General features: G+C 43.1%; 1 protein-coding gene and 1 pseudogene across 1 annotated transcript; both read right to left on the reverse strand.

The window, feature by feature from the left end:
• Positions 1–2930: 2930 nt before the first annotated feature.
• On the reverse strand, positions 2931–9333 carry LOC101050498 (uncharacterized protein C2orf78-like). Its single transcript, XM_074398260.1, has 4 exons — positions 9237–9333; positions 6150–6914; positions 4376–4948; positions 2931–4291 (listed from the first exon to the last, which is right to left on the reverse strand). Exons 1-4 carry the CDS (start codon positions 9331–9333, stop codon positions 2931–2933), a joined length of 2796 nt encoding a protein of 931 aa, XP_074254361.1.
• Positions 9334–18760: 9427 nt separating this feature from the next.
• On the reverse strand, positions 18761–19544 carry LOC101030690 (translocon-associated protein subunit gamma pseudogene; annotated as a pseudogene).
• Positions 19545–20450: the final 906 nt, after the last annotated feature.

A 20450-nucleotide genomic window follows, 5' to 3' on the forward strand; every position in this document is an offset into this window, starting at 1 on the left:
GAAAGGAAAAAAAAAAAAAACTTAATATTTTTGACTTTTCTATTAAGGCTTTTTTTTTTTTTGAGATGGAGTCTTGCTCAGCTGCCAGGCTGGAGTGCAAAAGCACATTCTCAGCTGACTGCAACCTCCATCTCTCAGGGTCAAGAGATACTGCAGCCTCAGCCTCCTGAGTAGTTGGGATTATAGGCGTACAGCACCAGGTCTGGCTGGGTTTTTTTTGGTATTAGTAGAGACAGGGTTTCACCATGTAGGCCAGGCTGGACTCAAATTCCTGATGTCAGGTGATCTGCCCACCTCAGCCTCCCAACGTGCTGGGAAGAGGCATGAACCATCATGCCTGGCCTGAAAATTGACATTTTTAAAAGATGTAAACAAACATTAAAAAAACATGTTGCTAGTGGCATTGAAAATTGCTTTAAGCCTTTTGAAGCACAATTTTAAGAGCCATAAAAATGCTTTACCTAGTAATTTCATTTTGAGAATAAGGAAATACTTCAAAATGCAGAAAAAGCTATATTTACTTAATCATTCAGCACATTTCTCAAACTCCCTACCATGTGTAGGACCCTGCACTAGCTCAGGATCCAGTAGTATATGCTTTGCAATGTTAATCTCAGCATCATTTGTGGTCGTGGAAAAACTCGTAGCTGCTGTATTTCCAACAGTGGAGAATGTGGCTAAATAATTATTATATCCATACTATAACATTTTTTAAAGCCATTGAAAGTGGTAGCTCATTTATGATAAGTGAAAATAATAGGCTGTGATTTAACAGTCAGAAAAAGATGCTGGGGAAAAGAACAAAAGGAAATATTAAATAATTGAATTATAGTAAGTGGGATTGAGGGCTCTGTAGCAGGGGCTTATTTTTTCTTTTCTGAGATTTCTAAATTTTCTTTTGTATAATTATAGAAGATTTTCTGATCTTGCTTTTGAAACAAGTAAATTTAAATTCTATTTTTTCAAGTTTGGTGCATGTATCATGGTTAAAGTTGTTCTACATTTTATAATTTGTGTATATTTGTTTATAAAGTAGAAGTAGCCGTGTGTTTTCTGTACGAAATAGCTTATTGTGTCTTATGTCAGCCCAACCAGACTTTGGGAGAGAAAGTATTTAATTCGAGTAGTATGGGCATGCATTCCATGCATTTATTTCTGTAGGGAAAGGTGGAAAGGCTTCCTGGAATCCACTCTGTGCCAGGGCATTGTGGGTAATTGAAATGTATTTTCTTAATTTAGCTTCATAACAGCTCATGAAGGTGAAAAGTGTTATTAGTCTCATAGTATAAAGAACTTAGGGAAATAAAAATTAAGTAGTTTATCTGCCAAGGTCACATAGGTTAGTAGAGTATATATTATTTTGTAAATTTATGAATTTAAAATATTTTATAAAAATATTTTAAAATAAACATTATTTTATTAATCATAGTGATGGCTTATTACTTTTTGTTATGCTTTAAGAACGTTTTCACAGAATCCAGATGTTTAACAGAGAGGCCATATCCCTCCTGCTGGTCCCCCTGGAGAAGATTATTCACACAGGAGGTACACTTGGAATGTGAAGCCAAATGCCAGTCGAGCAGCCCAGGAGAGAAGAAGGTGGTATCCTAACAATTACTCCGGACTATCCTATCCAGCGTATTGGGAATGGACCCAGTGATACAAACCTGTCCTGGAATTCCACCTGGAGACCAGAGCTGGCCTGAAGTTTGCTGGTGATCAGGTTTAATGAGGCTTCTTTATTGTTCCCTTTTGTGTTCAAGGTTAAGGAAAAAGTTATATTGCTGTTTACCTCACTAGGAAGGTGGCACAGTGTTACTGCCTTGTGTGTTGTTGTGAAGGTGAACTGAAGTAGTGCATCTCGCTGGCCTGTGCATAGGTGTTGAGTCAATGGTGATCTATACTCCAGGGTCTTTTCTGAGTCAGCTTCAAGCTACTTCAGTTCACTTGGCTAGGTCCAGGTTATCAGCTGCACCTAGAACACTGAGCCCTTACCATTCCCTGGTGGTAGGTTCCCCTGTTTTGTACTGAGCTTTCCCAACTGTGATCATGTATGTATAAGGTAACCCAAACCTATTGGAGATGAGTCCTGAATCTTATTTTCTAAAACACCTATCTGATAGGCCAGGAGACATAAGGCCATCATCCATGGGAGATTTTGTACATTTCTTTTGGTCCACCCAGCCTTATCTTCTGCCATCTTCAACTTCTATCCAAATTTTATTCTTTTAGTCCTAACCTCAGAATCTGCATCCTACTTCTGCCATTTCCCCCATTTCTGATTCTTTGTATAAGCCCATGAAATATCTCCCCTTTTGACCTTCTTAGTCCTGGACCACGTTCCTTCCTCTTTCCTCAGTTCTACTGTCTATTCTCCCACCGTCCAACCTTTAGTACCTTCTTGTTTTTATTTCATTTATTTGTTTATTTATTTGAGATGGAGTTTCGCAGCTCAGGCTGGAGGGCAGTGGTATGATCTCGGCTCAGTACAACCTATGCCTCCTGTGTTGAAGTGATTCTACCTTAGCCTCCCAAGAAGCTGGGATTACAGGAACCCACCACCACACCTAGCTACTTCTTTGTATTTTTAGTACAGATGGGTTTCACCATATTGGTCAGGCTGGTCGCGAACTCCTGACTAAGGTAATCCACCCACCTTGGCCTCCCAAAGTGCTGGGATTACAGGCATAAGCCACCACACCCAGCCATAATTCCTTCTAAGGCGGCCTGTGATCCCCACCACACCAAGGAAAACCCACAGTCTACAGCATCTCAAAACTCAAGAGCCTATTTATTACTTATCTATTAATTCTATTACATTTCTTTATTAAGTTTTAAAAATATATTATTGGAATAAATATATTAGTATCTATCTGTATGTTTTGAAAACCAGCTGGTATCCAAAGTAAAGCCAACAGTCTCAGCAGCTCTTAGATTCTGTAGCCGTAGTATTGAGAAATTTCCATATCTTTTTCCCTTTGGATGAAGAACTGCAGTTGTCCCAAAGAGGTGTATTTGGCAGCGTTCTCACGCTCTTGCTGAGCCTTCCTCTTCATGGCCTCACGCTCTGGCCTCTGCTCCTTTGTGATGGGCGTTGACATTACTGGCCCAGAAATGTTAGGTGTCCTCCATGGCCTGGGTTGTAAGCTGAAGTCTTGGATTAGAAATTGATTTTGAGGCTTGGGCAGTGACTGGAGATTGATGACAGCAGTGGAAACAGGCTCCCGCTGGGGAGAAGAGCAAGATGATGTTTTGCAGGGTGCTGGCCTAGAAGCAGCAGACTGAGAGGCAATAGGAGGCTGGTTAGGGTTGGCTGCACCGGGTTGGGTTTCATTGGTCGAAATTGGTTGAGCTGGTCTGGCAGGACCTGTCAGAGATGTGTTGGTAGGAGCCGGTTGGGACGGACTGACTGCGGTCGACTGAGCTGAGTTAGTAGAACCAGGTTGAGCAGGGCAAGCCACAGCAGGCCTATGTGTGGCAGGAGGGTGTGGCCGCCGAGAAACAGGTCGAGCTTGCAGTTTGTCCAGGGTTGGAAAGGGCAAGGGTACCAACCTGACCTTCCCAGGTGGTGGCAACTCATACTGGGATGGAGATGGACAGTCTTTTTCAGCACTATCATCCAGTTTCTGGGCCTTGACTTGAGTTTTGTCCAGGCCTTTCCCCTCACGTCGGGTATCCAGCCATGGTTTGAGAGCTGAGAATGGCTGTGGGTTCTGGGTGTTACTTGAGCTTCCCAGAGTCCGGGAGGAAGAGAATCCAGTTTTTTTGTCGATCTTTTTCCCCAGTGCATGGAATACTTGCACAGACTCTAGCATGTGCATGCCTAGGGAGCTTCGTGGCTTTTTGAAAGTCTCTTGGCTAAGCTCAGGTTGATATTTCTTCCGCTTCATACTGGGAATGGTTTGCTTCTCTTCTACCTCGACTTTGGTCCCTGACTGCTTACTGTCTTCAGATTTCTTGGAGCTGTTCTCTCTGCTCCTTTTGGTCTTCTCCTGCCCATGCCTCTTAGTTGTGCTGCTCCTGCTGGATGCGGCTTTGTGAGGTTTGTTGCTAGAATGCTTGCCCTTGCTCACAGAAGCGCTGTCACTGCCGGTAGCACTGCAAACAGCCACTTCTCCATGTAACAGGCTCTCTGGGTTCTTTGGCTGGATTTTGGCCTTGGGAGCACCCTGAATAGGCTCGGCAGCTTTATGCTTGTTCTTCCTGACTTGATCAGAGTGACCCTTTATGACACTTGACTTTTCCTGCACCTGATTTACCTTGATAGCACTGGGATCTTTGGCTTTCCTTGCTGAGGAACTTTTGGGTTTGTCAAGATACTGTAAGGAACTGAAGATGGAGGGACTTTTGGGTTGGTCAAGATCCTGTAAGGAACTGAAGATGGAGGGACTTTGGGGTTGGTCAAGATATTGTAAGGAACTGAAGATCGAGGTGAGGTGAGTATCCTCGACCAATGTAGTGATGTCTGCAAGATCACTGCTAGACTCGATCCCATTGTGAAGTATCCCTTGGCCCTCAAGACTCAGGCTGTTCTTTCTCAGATTGGCATTTTCGGAACCAGGCCGCTCCTCTTGGCCAAGAGGATCAATGCAGGACAGAAGCTGGTGAATATCAGGGATTTCTAAAGGAAGTAGTGGAGGATCTTGATTTTCTATTGGGAACTGGTAGGCATCTAGAGGCTCTGAAAGCTTGATTTTAATCTCATCCACATTCTTATTCTCGGTTTTGTCCTGGCTCGGAGCTGGAGGCAGTGTCAAAAGATTATTTGGACTCTGGACTGGAGCTGTTGTTGAAATGTCCCCAAGCTCAGGTGATGGATTACTCTCAAGTATCTGGGTATTTCGGGTACTGCAGGACTTGGAGAATTCTGGAGTTTGTGCCAGACAAAATGTCTGGCTTGGAGATTGCAATCCCAGGGAAGTATCCATCCCCAGGGAAGTTTCCATCACTACAAAGGAATCAAGGAAGAAGTCAATCCCTGGTAAGTGAGATGTTCCCCCTATATGCCAGTGCAGCAATGGGATACCTTTCTAACATGGACCAGGCATTTCTACTAGCTCTTCTTCAGGACCATGGACAAGACCCTGTATTGGGTGATAGGCAGTGACTGTTCTCTTACTGGTTATCATTTGATGTGATTGTTTCTTGGCTTCCTTTGAATTTCATAGGGTTGTTGTAAGCCAAATAAAAAGTGAAAGTGATTTTTAAATAGGAGATGTTAGGCTGGGCACGGTGGCTCAAGCCTGTAATCCCAGCACTTTGGGAGGCCGAAGTGGGTGGATCACAAGGTCGAGAGATCAAGACCATCCTGGTCAACATGGCGAAACCCCATCTCTACTAAAAATACAAAAAATTAGCTGGACATGGTGGCGCGTGCCTGTAATCCCAGCTACTCAGGAGGCTGAGGCAGGAGAATTGCCTGAACCCAGGAGGCGGAGGTTGTGGTGAGCCGAGATCGCGCCATTGCACTCCAGCCTGGGTAACAAGAGCGAAACTCCGTCTCAAAAAAAAAAAAAAAATAGGAGATGTTTGATAAAGCCTCACATTCTCGTATAGGGTCATTTCAATTCTCTCCACTCTCCTGAGAGAATAAGAACCCTTTACACCATGGTCTAGGGAAGAGAGTGGAGCCCTTCCTCATGAAATATATAAGCAAGCACAGATTCTGAGTTTGTTTGTTTTGGAGAGGATCTCTGAGCACAAGTTCTTAAATCCTATTGTAAGTTAAGGAAAATCAAAATGTCACTGCAAAAATAAAGAGTTCTGAAGTGCCTTCCAAAGAGGCTAAAGTAATAGATTAAGGAAGAAAGTTACAGCGTGCTGGTGCAGGGGAACTGATCAGCTAGGCCACTAAAAAGTGTTGTATCTCTTGGGACTCTCGTTACAATTTTAGTATGTGTGCTGCCAAAGTGAGCACATCTCTTGGGACTCTCTTACATGTGGCGTAGATGGCCATCTTAGTGTTCCACTTTCCCACTTCAAAGGTGTTCTTACATAGAGCCTGAAAATGAACAGCAGTGCCCAAGAATAGTGGTTGATGTCTCTGGACTTAAATTCTGCCTATCCATGGGCTTACTACTCAACTATAGATTTGACCCTCCCTTTCAATGCTGTGTTTATTCCTCTCCTTTCTTGCTGTTTGTACTCACCTTCAAAACTGGTTTCTGTGATGGGTTGAGCAGACACAGAATAATACATCCTGGAATTGGAGACTGGTGGTAGGACTTTTGTGGGCTGAACCTCCTTTAGCACCATCACCATTTCTGGTTGATGGGCAGAGGTCCTATTTCCTGGGTATGAAACAGAGCCATAGGATTGCAGCCAGGGGCCAAGGTCTCCAGATAGTTGAGGTCCCAGTGTGCCTGGATTATAGTAATAGACCTGGCTTCCTGTCTGGTAGGGAAGTGACAGGCTATGGCCCTGCTGCTTTGGAATTTGAGATTGTGTCCTCTGAACAAGGCTGGCAGATAGTGTTGGATACAGAGGGACTATAATATTGGCATCTGAAGTTTTATCATGCTGGGCTGTCATAGACATGGAAGAGACAGCTGTGTTCTGGTCAGTAACAGTCACAGTGAAGTCCCTGAGTGAGGATGACTTCTTTGCTGTGCTTGCTGTAATGTCCCACTCAAAAACGCTTGGGTAAGATGCAGCTGAAGTAGAGCTATGGCTCTGGCTACTAACCCCAGACAACATAGATGTGCTAGAATGTTGGTAAAGGTAGGCACTGCCCGTGAGTGGCTGGAAAGAGGTGCCAGAGGCTGATGGCAGTAGCCATGCTGAGCTAACAGCTGGAGCAGAGGTTCTGGAGAAGTTGGAGATGCTTCCTGTTAAGGAAGCTGCATTGCTCACCACAGGAAGAGAGAGCTGCAGAGAATTTGCAGTTCCAAGTAAAGAAGTATTTTGGAAATCTTCTGTAGGAAAGAAAGAAAGATGAACAAACTGATGAGATTGAAAAAATTTCACCTTATTTGAAGAATAGCATCATCTTAAGGTTGTTTCAATCAGAAAGCCTCTAATACCGATACTCACTGAGGTACCAAAAGCCAAACACTTTATGATGGCCATGAGTGCCGAAGCAGTTTGATCCTGTTGTGATGCACTGCCTTTGTGTCCAATTTAGGCACAGTTGTGCAGAAGCCCCAAGCAGTCTGGCTTTGTACGTTATTTCCTAGGCTAGAAGCAAACTTCTCCCTTCCCCATCTTTTCCTTGCATCTGGGTGAGTATTGGTTCATAACTATTTCTTGTAATTGGAGCATGTTAGAACTGGGAGGTCCTTAGAGAAGTACCTCATTTTATGAGTAACTGAGGCTGAAAGAGGTCAGATTGACCTTTTTAAGATTTACCATTATGTTAATGTCATTACCATGACTTCCTTGCCAGGACTCTTTTCTCTGAGCATAGACCAGAATCCAGGAGAAATAGAACTTTTAATATGGCAATTTTGGCCTATGAGAATATAGTACAGCTATTACTTTTATGATCCTTACTGTAACATTTGCTTATACAGGTCATGTGACATTTGCTAGCATTTACATTTAACCCAGGCTGTTGGTAAATATGAAGGGTCGTTCTTTGCCCTCTTCAAGCCTGGTTTTTTTTAAATCACAAGTCAAAATACAACCTGATAGTTTTGCAAGGAAATTTTTTTTTTGGTGTTTTGTTTGTTTGTTTGTTTTATCTTGTTTGTTTTTTTTAGATGGAGTCTCACTCTGTCACCAAGGCTGGAGTGCAGTGGCTTGACCTCGGCTTACTGCAGGCATTGCCTCCTGGGCTCAAGCAATTCTTATGCCTCAGCCTCCCGAGTACCTGGGATTATAGACGTGCACCACTGCACCTAGCTAATTTTTTGTATTTTTAATTGAGACAGAGTTTCACCATGTTTGCCAGGCTGGTCTCGAACTCCTGTCTTCAAGTGATCTGCCCACCTTGGCCTCCCAAATTACTGGGATTATGACATGAGCCACTGTGCTTGGCCTGAAAGCATCATTTCTAAAAAGCATTTCTAAAATGATTATATTAAAAACTGTCAAGTGTCATCTATGTTAAAAAAGGGCAACAGAAAAAAAGCAACTGAATGTGACTTCCAATAAAAACCAACTTCATTTTGCCCTATTCTGAGTAGATTTCACTCTGTTGTATTTCTGGTTTTCCTCTAAAATTTAAAAAATACATATTTTTCCCTTGAAATCATTTTGTCATTCTACAAAGAGTATCCAAAGGGAAGTGTAAGGGACTCTGTCTTCCTGCTTTCGTTTGAAATCCCAAATTCCTTACACTAGAATATCTGCCTCCTTATAACCCAGTACTCTTCATTTTCTCTTTCCATCTAGTTCAGATAGGAATCTCCAAAATGTGAATACTACTTTTGTTTGTTTCAGACAGGGTCTCACCTTGTCAGTCAGGCTGAAGCCCAGTGGTGTGAACATGGCTCACTGCAGCCTCAACCTCCTGGGCTTAAACAGTCAACTGATCCTCCCACCTCAGCCTCCTGAGTACCTGGCATGTCCCCACACCTGGATGATTTTATTAAGTAAATTGTAGAGATGGTTCTTGCCATGTTGCCCAAACTGGTCTGAAACTGCTAGGCTCAAGCAATTCTCCCATCTCGGCCTCCCAAAGCACTGAGATTACAGGCAGGAGCTACCATGCCCAGCTGAATATTAAAAACATCACTACACATCACTAAATATAGAATAGTGAAGTTGAAATGTTAGTGAGGGAGATGGCCTCCCAAAGTGCTGAGATTACAGGTGTGAGCTACTGTACCTGGCTGAATATTTAAAACATCACTAAATTTAAAATAGTAAAGTTGAAATATTAGTGGCCGGCGACTATTACACATGAAACACCTCAGATTATGTTGCCAGTTTTCTACACCATTTAGGTTTTCTCTCTAATTCTCTTGAAACAAACAGCCTCAAATGTGTCTGATTTCATTTTCTGTATGTTGCTCTTTAAGACTCAGCATTAGAAAAGAAAGGGGCCAGAGGGAGTAACCAGTCTATTATCCTAATGTAACAGATGAGGAATCAGATTTTGTGAGAGAATAAAAGAAATATCTAAAGTCACACAGCTAGTAAGTGTCAAAGCCAAAACTGAAATGAGGTCTCTAGATTTCTCCTTCAGTACTTGCCCTGTTATTCCAAGCTGCTTGGGACTATAGGGGTAAAGAAATGTAAAGTTAGGGGTAAGAAGTAAAATGAACAACTGTCAAGAAATTTTCTCTCTTTACCTGACATGGTCAGAGAAGAAGAAACATCAACTGTAGATGTAGGGGATGAAGAGACGATCCTAGTGGATGTCTGGATGGCCGAAACCAAGGAGTGCATGTGTCCAGTATGAAGGCCACTGGTCACACTGGTCACTGGCCACCTGCGATGATACAAATTTGCAGGCTACCCCAAGATTCTACCAGGTGGCAGTAGGCTTGGTGAGGGAATGATGTCACAAAGCAGGCAGTTTAAAGGTATGCGATAGCCAATAGGGAGGCCAGATTCCCAAGAAGATGGGATTGGCTGGCAGAGGTGGTAAGAAAGCTGAAACAGTACTAAGTGGCTGAGTTCCAGGGAGGAGAAATCCTGCAAGATCATCTCAGTGTTTCTTATACATGTTCACTAATATCATTGACCAATATTTATATTTTATATGTTATATTTCATATATTTCATGTTATATTTATATTTTATATGTTATATTTTATGTTATATTTTATATGTTATATTTCATTTCATTTATATTTTATATGTTATATTTCATATTTATATTTTATATGCTATATGTTTATAATTGTATAGTACATACACAGTATCCTTGCAGAGAAAGGAAAGGGACATCTAAGCTGAGCAATTACAGTTGTTCTGAAAGCATTTCAGTGAATCTGATTAATGAATTAACTGCTGCTTTTAAGGGCCAAACGAAGAGATTAAAGAACCCTTTTTTGTACCTTGGCTGAAGAGCAAAGTTTGTTGACTGCTCCTTGTAGGAAATGATGTGGTCCGAAGCGCCTCTCTTTTCATTTCTTCTCCTTGAATCCTACCTTCTTTGGGCTGGCCCAGGCTCGGTCAGGTTGGACTTGGATCTCTCCTCTGCTGTTCTTTTTTCCCCTTGATTGTAGGCATTTTTTCTGGGCCAAGCCTTGATCTTGCATTTTTACACTCGTGGATATGACTTCCTGTCAACTTCCTGAGCAGAGGTCTTCTTTTCAGTGTCCTGATATTTGGAAAATGGACTCTGCTCATGAGAAGCAAACACCAGAGAGGTAGAAGACAAGGCTGACTGCAGACCTTCCCTCTTCTAGCCTTTGTTGATAATTCTTTTGCCCATAGTTTGCTACCTCTGGCTCTTTGGGCCACACAGAAATCCTGCCATCGTGCTCTTTTATACATGAGAGGCATTCAGGGTACTTTCTTTCTTCTCATGTAAAAGGATCCAGTGTGGCAGTTACTTATAGCCTCCTCTCCCTTGCAAACAGTCACTACAGAATCTTGGGCCTTTAGAATTCCCTTTCGGCCATGCTTGGGTGCAAGAGCCAGGCAAAATGAAGAGCTGAAGAATTTAGTGGAGAATAGGACAGAGGCCAGGTGAGGGACAAGAACAAAGAGATTTGTGTGGATTTTTTAGTTTCTGTGAGAAACAATTACACACACTTATTTTGTAGTAACAGAACAGATAGTTCAAGATTTTTTATGTAGCTAGTCCAGAAACTCTCATGACTTTTGTACACTAAAGAAAATAATCATAAGATATTTTTTCCATTTTGTTTTATGTCATATTGCCTCATTTATATCATTCATTAGTATGTCTATAGAATGTAGATTGCTTTTATTTTATTATTTTTATTTATTTATTTTTCAGACAGTGTTTCACGCTTGACTCCCAGGCTGGAGTGCAGTGGCATGATCTCGACTCACTGGAACCTCTACCTCCTGGGTTCAAGCAATTCTTCTGCCTCAGCCTCCTCAGTAGCTGGGATTGCAGGCACCCCCGAACATGCTGTACTAATTTTTGCATTTTTAGTAGAGATAGGGTTTCACTATGTTGGCCAGACTGGTCTCAAACTCCTGACCTCAGGTGATCTGCCCACCTCAGCCTCCCAGCTTGCTGTGATTATAGGCGTGAGCCATCATGCCCGACCTGTAGATTGCTTTTAAATGCCCTGGTTTTTATACATGTTTTTTCCCTGTCATATTTTTGAGGAATACAATATTGCAAGACATACTGCACGTTTTTCTCGTAATGATTGTTTCTTTTGAGACATCATGAACTATCTTGGCCTGATAGGTTTTGTGGAGGAAATCAAAGAGGGGTGTGTGAAAAAGGCACTGTGGTGAGTTGTGCTGTGTGCTCAAGCAAAGAAAGAGATGTCTGCAGTCAGCCTAACTTGACCTGGATTGCCTTGGTTTTTGTTTTCCTAGTTAGTGCTTTTCTCACTAACTTCTTTAATAACTGTGTAAAATGAGTTAGGGCTGAGTTGCTGGTGATTTCTGTGTGGAATCAGCTGGTTTTGGAGAGAAAATCTATGGATATAATCATTTTCCTTGGTTGTAAGCTTTGAGAAGCACCTGTATTGATCTTTTTTTTTTTTCTTCTTGAGATGGAATCTCACTCTGTTGCCCAGGCTGGAGGTCAGTGGCAAAATCTTGGCTGACTGCAATCTCCAACTTCGGGGTTCAAGCAATTCTCCTGCTTGAGACTTGTGAGTAGCTAGGCTTACAAGTACACACTGCCACACCCAGCTAATAATTGTAATTTTAGTAGAGGTGGGATTTCACCATGTTGGTCAGGCTGGTTTTGAACTTCTGACCTCAGGTGATCTGCCCACCTTGGCTTCTCAAAGTGCTGGGATTACAGGTGTAAGCCACCACGCCTGGCCCTGAATTGATCTACTGAGGGACTTTTCTAGTGTGTGTGAGAAGGTACAGAATGCCAAGAGCCCACAAGAGGATAAACTCAAGATGGGACCTCTGAAGATCAGAATTACATTTATAGACCTATTTTCTCATCTCTTCCAATAATGCTTCTAGTATTATGAGATGTGAATTTTTTCCATGATCGTAAGTGGGTGGGTGATGCTTATCTGAGAAGAAATTCGGAAAGGGCTGGCAGTGTAGAGATAGGCTTAAGCTATACAATGTGGTTTTGAAGTTTTATTTTCCCCCTTTGAGCTTAGTTTCATGCCTCAGATAGCCTGCTTCCATGCTTGTATGTAATGTGAGACTAATACACACCAAGTATCTGTAAGCCAGGCTAGTGTCTGTTTTCTCTATGTTCCAGTGGAAGTCAAGGGAATCCATAGCTACTTCAGATTATACTGGTGGTATAAGGTGGGAGGAGTATAGTCAGATTATTTCTGATAGCAATAAAATGTTTACTTATTAATATTCAGTTCTAACATTCAATTCTAGTTAGGCAAATGCTTATCATAGGTTGACCTTTCTTGGTCCCCAGCCTCTATAATGATACTCTGTCCATAGTTCCAGCCACTTAACAGTTGCCTTCAGTCTTAATATCATCTTAACCTCTAAATCTAAAATGTAGGATGAAGACCCTGACAAGCTTGAGCACAACACTCTGGAACTTAGCTGTAAGTTTTAACATGACCTAAAGCCTCAATATTTATAGTTAGGAGTTTGTCTTGTTTCAGAAACCTACTCCCTGCATTTTGCACCCGTCAGGATGACTGGTACTTGGTGTAACGTAACCAGTTTTTCTACCCATTAGACCCTTCCTACTCTCTCCGTAGTCTCTTTCTGATTTTATTGAAGACTGGAATCCCTCAAACTCCGATATGGTATCTGGGGCCCTAGCAGATACTGGTAGACTTGTCAGCATCAACTGCTTAGCTGTTTGGTGCTCTAAGTATGCCTTGCTCCTGTGATTTCCACCCCAGAGTACTATACACTTGCGAAGGCATTCTTCTACCTCGTGTTGGACTCAGTCTCATCTAAAGACCTACTCTTTGTCAGTTCCCATACTTTGTAGAAACCCTATTCTGCCTAGGTCTGGGTTTTGTTGTGTCAAGTGTAACTCAGTTTGTTCTCACCCCAGTGTTGTGTCTTTTAGCAAACTGAAAGTGTAAGCACAATATATCTTTTCTGGTGTCTGAAAAACTTAGGTCACATTTTGTATCTTGTCATGTCTGTAGACATTTGTACCATATGTAGAATTGGGCCACTATGCACCTGTTGGATTTTTTCATAAATTCTAAAAGAATATTGTGTTTTTTATTTATTTATTGAGCTTGAGTCTTGGTGTGTTTCCCAAGCCTGGAGTGCAATGGCACGACCTTGGCTCACTAGAACCTCTGCCTCCTGCATTCAAGGCATTCTCTTGTCTCAGCCCCCATGTAGCCTGGACTACTGGTGTGAGCCACCACGTCTGCCTAATTTTTGTATTTTTAGTAGAGACGTGTTTTCACCATGTTGGCAAGGCTGGTCTTAAATTCCTGACCTCAAGTGATCCACTTGCTTTGGCCTTCCAAAGTGCTGGGATTATAGGCATGAGTCACTGTGCCCTGCAAGAATCTTTTATAATGGAAGGGTGAATTTGAATGTGGACTGGGTGCAGTGGTTCACGCCTGTAATCCCAGAACTTTGGGAGGCTGAGGCAGGCAGATCATTTGAGGTCAGGAGTTCAAGACCAGCCTGGCCAACTTGGTGAAACCCCACTTCTACTAAAATTACAGCAATTAGCCGGCCATGGTGGTGCATGCCTCTAGTCCCAGCTACTCAAGAAACTGAGGCAGGAGAATCATTTGAACCCAGAAGGCAGAAGTTGCAGTGAGCTGATCATGCTACTGCTTTCTAGTCTGTGTGACAGAGCGAGATTCCATCTCAACAACAACAGCAAATAATTGAATGTTCCTAATTGTATGTTTGCTATGTTCAGCTAACATGTCTTTTTCTTTTTTCAGTTAACAATTTATGAAAATTGACATATTTTTAATGATGTGGAAATTTTCAGAATTGTAAAGGTTTATGTATTTAAAACTGGTTGTAATATTACTGTCTCAAAAGTGTTGCTCCTTTTGTATAAAAATGGAGGACATACATATGTGTGAAAGTAAATATTTATACACAGTATGCAAAATGTGAATGTAAGCACTTGTAAATATCTAGAACACACAAGGCGGGGGAGGTGGTGCTTGGGGGAATTATGGGGCGGGGACAGAGAGACATTCCTGTGCCACACTGAATTCTGAAGGGTGCATACACACCCTCATTGGCCTGTGCTACCAGCCTCTGGCTAAAGAGGGCGCTGTAGCCACCAACGTCGTGTTTACAAATCAAGCGTCTCAGTAAGCCTGCGTGGTTACGCCCTCACGACCGACATGCGCAATAGCGAGACGCCGGGGCGCTGCGTGGGCGGCTTCTGAGTCTCTTTAGGACTAGAGTCCTATCCTGGCACCGAGGGCGCCGGATTGTGCTTTTGTTTTTTCTTATTTTTATTTATTTATTTATTTATTTTTTGAGACGGAGTTTCGCTCTTGTTACCCAGGCTGGAGGGCAATGGCGTGATCTCGGCTCACCGCAACCTCCGCCTCCTGGGTTCAGGCAATTCTCCTGCTTCAGCCTCCTGAGTAGCTGGGATTACAGGCACGCGCCACCATGTCCAGCTAATTTTTTGTATTTTTAGTAGAGACGGGGTTTCACCATGTTCATCAGGATGGTCTCGATCTCTTGACCTTGTGATCCACCCGCCTCGGCCTCCCAAAGTGCTGGGATTACAGGCTTGAGCCACCGCGCCTGGCCGGATTGTCGCTTATGGCCGGCTTGGCATTGGGTGGGTGGCTTTTGGGACCCACATGAGCCAATGGCATCATCCCCGCAGTGGCTGGGGTCCGGAACGCGACTTTCCTGGAGGCTCCTCAGTCAAGAAGAAGGGGGGAAACCACATCCCTGAAAGGTAGTACGTCTTGGGCCCTTGGCATGGCCTTTCCAGCTCATGGCTTCTGGGCGTGGGCTTCATCTTTTGTGGTCTCTGTGTCTCACTTTTGCTGTCACAGGCTTGGCTTGTCCGCCCCTTGCTTTGAGGCTTTGACTCTCTTCGCCACCCGCTGTAGCTGAAAGGGGCAATATCTGTGATGTCCTGTGATTTCGCCTTATTCTTGTAAAAGCGAGGTTCTGGCCAGTGCTCTTATGTAAAATACGGCAGGATTGTTTTAAGACGGGACTGTTACTTTTGGGGATACTCCTTAATTCCCAAAATAGAACCTCCTCAATTCCTTGTTACTTGGCACGGAAAGTGTAATGATTTGAGTTAGGAACCCAGCATTAGTAGCACCCTGTGATCTCACATGGAAAGTTGGTTTGTATTGTTTTCAGAAATCACCAAGAGCATACGCTGTTATATCCTAACAGGCCTCATTTGAGAGATGTTCCTTTATACGTACAAATGATTGATTTTGAGACTTTGCACGCATGTACAGAGAACTGTTTTTACTCCTTGAAACCATCCTCCACCATCTCATACCTCAGTCAATCCTCTTCATTTTATCTCCTACCGTGCCTCCCAGGATCAAGCGATTCTTCTGCCTCAGCCTCTCAAGTTGATGGGATTACAGGCCCCTGCCACCACTCCCATCTAATTTTTTTGTATTTTTAGTAAAGACAGGGTTTCAGGCTGGTCATCAAGCTGGTCTTGAACTCCTGACCTCAGGTGATCCACCCCCCTTGGCCTCCCAAATTGCTGAGATTACAGGTGTGAGCTGGCGCCCCCGGCCCAATCCGTTGTTCACAACAACAAAAATCTTTTCTTTTTTTTTCTTTTTGAGACAGGATCTTGCTGTGTCACCCAAGCTAGAGTGCAGTGGCACAATCATAGCTCACTGTAAGTCAGCTTCTCAGGCTCATTCAGTCCTCCCACCTCAGTGCTCCTGGTAGCTGAGACTACAGGTGTGCACCACCATGCCCAGCTAATTTTGTATTGTTATTTTTTTTTAATAGAGATGGGGTTTTACCATATTGCCTGGGCAGTTCTTGAACTCCTGGTCTCAAGCGTTTCACCTGCCTCAGCCTCTCAAAATTCGGGGTCTACAGGCATGAGTGACTGTGCCTGACCAAGAGATCTTTTTAATAGGTGATTGCTAAAAATTGAAATTGAATTGGAATTGTAATATTGCTCATGAGCATTGCTCTTAACATTGTTTCAAGACTAAAAAAGGGCCGGCCATGGTAGCTCATGCCTGCAGTCCCCACACTTTGGGAGGCTGAAGTGGGCTTGATGACTTGAGGTCAGGAGTTCGAGACCATCTTGGCCAATATGGAGAAACCCTGCCTCTTCTAAAAATAAAAAAAATTAGCTGAGCGTGGTGTCAGACCCCTGTAATCCTAGCTACTTGGGATGCTGAGGCACTAGAATGGCTTAAACTGGAGGTTGCAGTAGGCCGAGATCATGCCACAGCACTTCAGCCTCGTGACAGAATGAGACTGTCTCAAAATAAATAAACAAAATTTAAAAAAAATTTAAGAATAAAAGTGAACTTTTTGTCTATAATACAAGTCTGTGCATGATCTGGGATCCCATCTCCTTCTCCAGCCCCATTTCTTGCCACTCTTGCTTGTCCTCACTTTTTATGCATCATATGTACAGAATTAACCCTAGTTAATTCTTTTTTTTTTGAGATGGAATTCTGCTCTTGTTACCCCAGTTAGAGTGCAAGAAATTGCAAAGGATCTGAACAGATAATAAAACCATTTTTCTTGGAAATTGGGGAAAATCTCAGTATGGTTAAAGTGGTACATTAGTATGAATTCTCCAGAATGATAGAACCAGTAGGATGGATGGATGGATGGATGGACCGTTGGGTCAGTAGGTAGGTATGTGGGTGGGTGGGTTTTTTTATTACGGGAATTAGCTTATGCACTTAGGAAGGCTGAGAAGTTTCATAGTAGGCTGTCTGTAAGCTGGAGAACCAGGGAAGCTGGTAGTGTTCAGTCCAAGTCAGAAAGCATCAGAAGCAGGGAACCCGGTGGAATAACTTTCAATCCAAGGCTGAAGGCCTGGAAATCTGGTAAGGGTTGGAGAACACTGGTGCGAGTCCCCAAGTCCAAAGGCAAGGAAGCCTGGAGTTCTGATGTCCAAGAGTTGGAGAAGGTAGGGTATTCCAGCTCTAGGAGAGAGCGCAATTTGCCTTTCCTCTGCCTTTTGTTCCGTTCAGGCCCGCAGTCTATTGGATGGTACTTACCCATATTGAGGGTGTATCCTCCCACTCAGTCCACCCACTCATACACCAGCATCCTCTGGAAACACCCTCACAGACACTCCCAGAAATAATACTTCACCAGCTATCTAGGTATCTCTTAATCCAGTCAAGTTGACACCTAAAATTAACCATCACAAATAGCAAGGTATTATTCTTTGCCTCTTAATTTAGCAATAGGTTTTTTTGTTTGTTTGTTTGTTTTTGGAGGCAGAGTCTTGCTCTGTTGCCCATGCTGGAGTGCAGTGGTACAATCTTGGCTCACTGCAACTGCCACTTCCCAGGTTCAAGCAGTTCTCCTGCCTCAGCCTTGGAGTAGCTGAGATTACAGGTATCTGCCATCACACTGGCTAATTTTTGTATTTTAGTAGAGATGGGAGTTTCACCATGTTGGCTAGGCTAGTCTTCCAACTCCTGACCTCAGGTGATCTACCCGCCTCGGCCTCCCAAAGTGCTGGGATTACAGGCATGAGCCACCACCCCTGGCCAGTTTAGCAACAGTTTTTGATAAGCACTCTAGTGTAGTGGTTGTCAGGCTAGACCTGGTTTTGCATCTGGGCTCTGTTACCTGCTTTGTAATCTTGGGTAATATACTTAGCCCATCTACATCTCCATTTTTCCATCAGTCAGATGGAGGTTTTAATAATACCCCATAGTGGTTATTGTTCACAGTTAACGTGGATTTAAAGAGTTAAGCACATTGTAAACACTTTCAAAACTGCATTTTTAGGCCATGCATGTTGGCTCAGCACTTAGGGAGGCCGAGGTGGGAGGATTGCTTGAGTCCAGCAGTTGGAGACCAGCCTGGGCGACATGTTGGAACCCTGTTTGTTTGTTTATTTTCTTTTTTGAGTCAGATTTTCACTCTTGTTGCCCAGTCTAGAATGCAATGGTGCAGTCTAGGCTCACCGCAACCTCCGTCTCCCGGGTTCAAGGGATTCTCCTGCCTCAGCCTCCTGAGTAGCTGGGATTACAGGCATGCACCACCCACCACACCCAGCTAATTTTGTATTTTTAGTAGCGATGGGGTTTCTCCGTGTTGGTCAGGGTGGTTTCGAACTCCTGACCTCAGGTAATCTGCCCACCTCAGCCTCTCAAAGTGCTGGGATTACAGGCGCGAGCCGTCATTCTTGGCCTGGCACCCTGTTTTTATTAAAAAAGAAGAAAGCACTTTTAAAAATTTACTTTTTTTTTTTAAGGTTTTTTATTTTTGTTTTTTTTATTTTTGAGACAGAGTCTTGCTCAGCCGCCGAGGCTGGAGTGCAAAATTGCATTCTTGGTTCACTGCAACCTCCACCTCTCAGGTTCAAGAGATTCTTCAGCCTTAGTCTCCCAAGTAGTTGGGATTACAGGGTCGCACCACCAGGTCCAGCTAAATTTTTTTGTTGTTGTTGTATTTTTACTAGAGATGGGGTTTCACCATGTGGGCCAGGCTGGTCTCAAACTCCTGACCTCAAGTGAGCTGCCTACCTCAGCCTCCCAAAGTGCTGGGATTACAGGCATGAGCCATCGTGCCCAGCCTAAAACTTGACCTTTTTAAAAGATGTAAACAAACATTTTTTTTCCCTTTCAATTCATTTAATTTCAACAATCTGTCAAAAACAGCCAATAAACAAATACTAAATTATATTCTGTTGGGTTTTTTAAAGGCTCTAGACTGTAAAAACATCTTGTGTGTCTCCCACCCTGACCACCCTGCTACTTTTGCATATACCGCAGGCCACCCATAGACACAAAGCCAGGGGGCAAGCAGACATGGTCTACTTGGAGCCAGTAGACAGGAGGGCGATGATTCCTGATGAAGCACTTATGGACGAAATGTAGTTCACTGTGGGGTTAAAGTTCTTCAGTATGAAAAAGGAAGCAACCATGACCAAGACCAGGAACAGAGTGTTGTTATAGAAGATGGAAAATGTTGTAGCTTCATAATCAGCAACTTCATTCTTCTTCCACAGGATTCTTTCATCTTTCTCCTTCCGAGACATCTTTCTGTTATCAGCTTCAGAAAGTTTTCGAGTCACTTCTTTGGAAACAGCATCCTCCCTCTTCTGTACTACTTTGTGCTTGAGAACAAATTTCACATTCTTGTATGCAAAGGCTACCAAATATGTGCTTACTAGGGTCATAACACTATACAAAACAGCAGACTGAATAAGATCCATATGCCATATTCTCCAGTATAACCAGATAGGGATGGCAGACATGATGAACGCGTTCCCAAAGAACAGCACGGAGGACTTGGCAGAGAGGTTGCGGCTGAAATCCTGCAGGAGCAGGTCCTCCTCCAACTGCTGTTTGGAACTGCCTTTGGGAGCCATGGTGGAGCGGGAGACTACAACAGGGAAGCGTAAACAAACATTTTAAAAACATGTTGCTAGTGGCATTGAAAATTGGTTTAAGCCTTTGAAGCACTTTTCAAGAGCCATAAAAATGCTTTACCGCGGGGCGCGGTGGCTCAAACCTGTAATCCCAGCACTTTGGGAGGCCGAGGCGGGTGGATCACGAGGTCGAGAGATCGAGACCATCCTGGTCAACATGGTGAAACCCCGTCTCTACTAAAAATACAAAAAATTAGCTGGGCATGGTGGCGCGTGCCTGTAATCCCAGCTACTCAGGAGGCTGAGGCAGGAGAATTGCTTGAACCCAGGAGGCGGAGGTTGCAGTGAGCCGAGATTGCGCCATTGCACTCCAGCCTGGGTAACAAGAGCAAAACTCCATCTCAAAAAAAAAAAAAAAAATGCTTTACCTAGTAATTTCATTTTGAGACTAAGGAAATACTTCAAAATGCAGAAAAAGCCATATTTACTCAATCCTTCAGCATGTTTCTCAAATGCCTTACCATGTGTCAGACCCTGGGCTAGCTCAGGATCCAGTAGTATATGATTTGCGATGTTAATCCCAGCATCATTTGTGGTTGTGGAAAAACTCGTAGCTGCTGTATTTCCAACAGTGGAGAATATAGCTAAATAATTATTATATCCATACTACAGCATTTTATAAAGCCATTGAAAGTGGTAGCTCATTTATGATAAGTGAAAATAATAGGCTGTGATTCAATGGTCAGAAAAAGATGCTGGGGAAAAGAACAAAAGGAAATACTAACTAATTGAATTACAGTAAATGGGATCAAGGGCTCTGCAGCAGGGAGTTATTTTTTCTTTTCTGAGATTTCCAAATTTTCTTTTGTATAAACAAGTAAATTTGAATCCTATTTTTTCAAATTTGTTGCGTGTACCATTGTTAAAG

The sequence above is a fragment of the Saimiri boliviensis genome, chromosome 1 (assembly GCF_048565385.1).
Source record: "Saimiri boliviensis isolate mSaiBol1 chromosome 1, mSaiBol1.pri, whole genome shotgun sequence".
Classification (NCBI taxonomy): Eukaryota; Metazoa; Chordata; class Mammalia; order Primates; family Cebidae; genus Saimiri; species Saimiri boliviensis.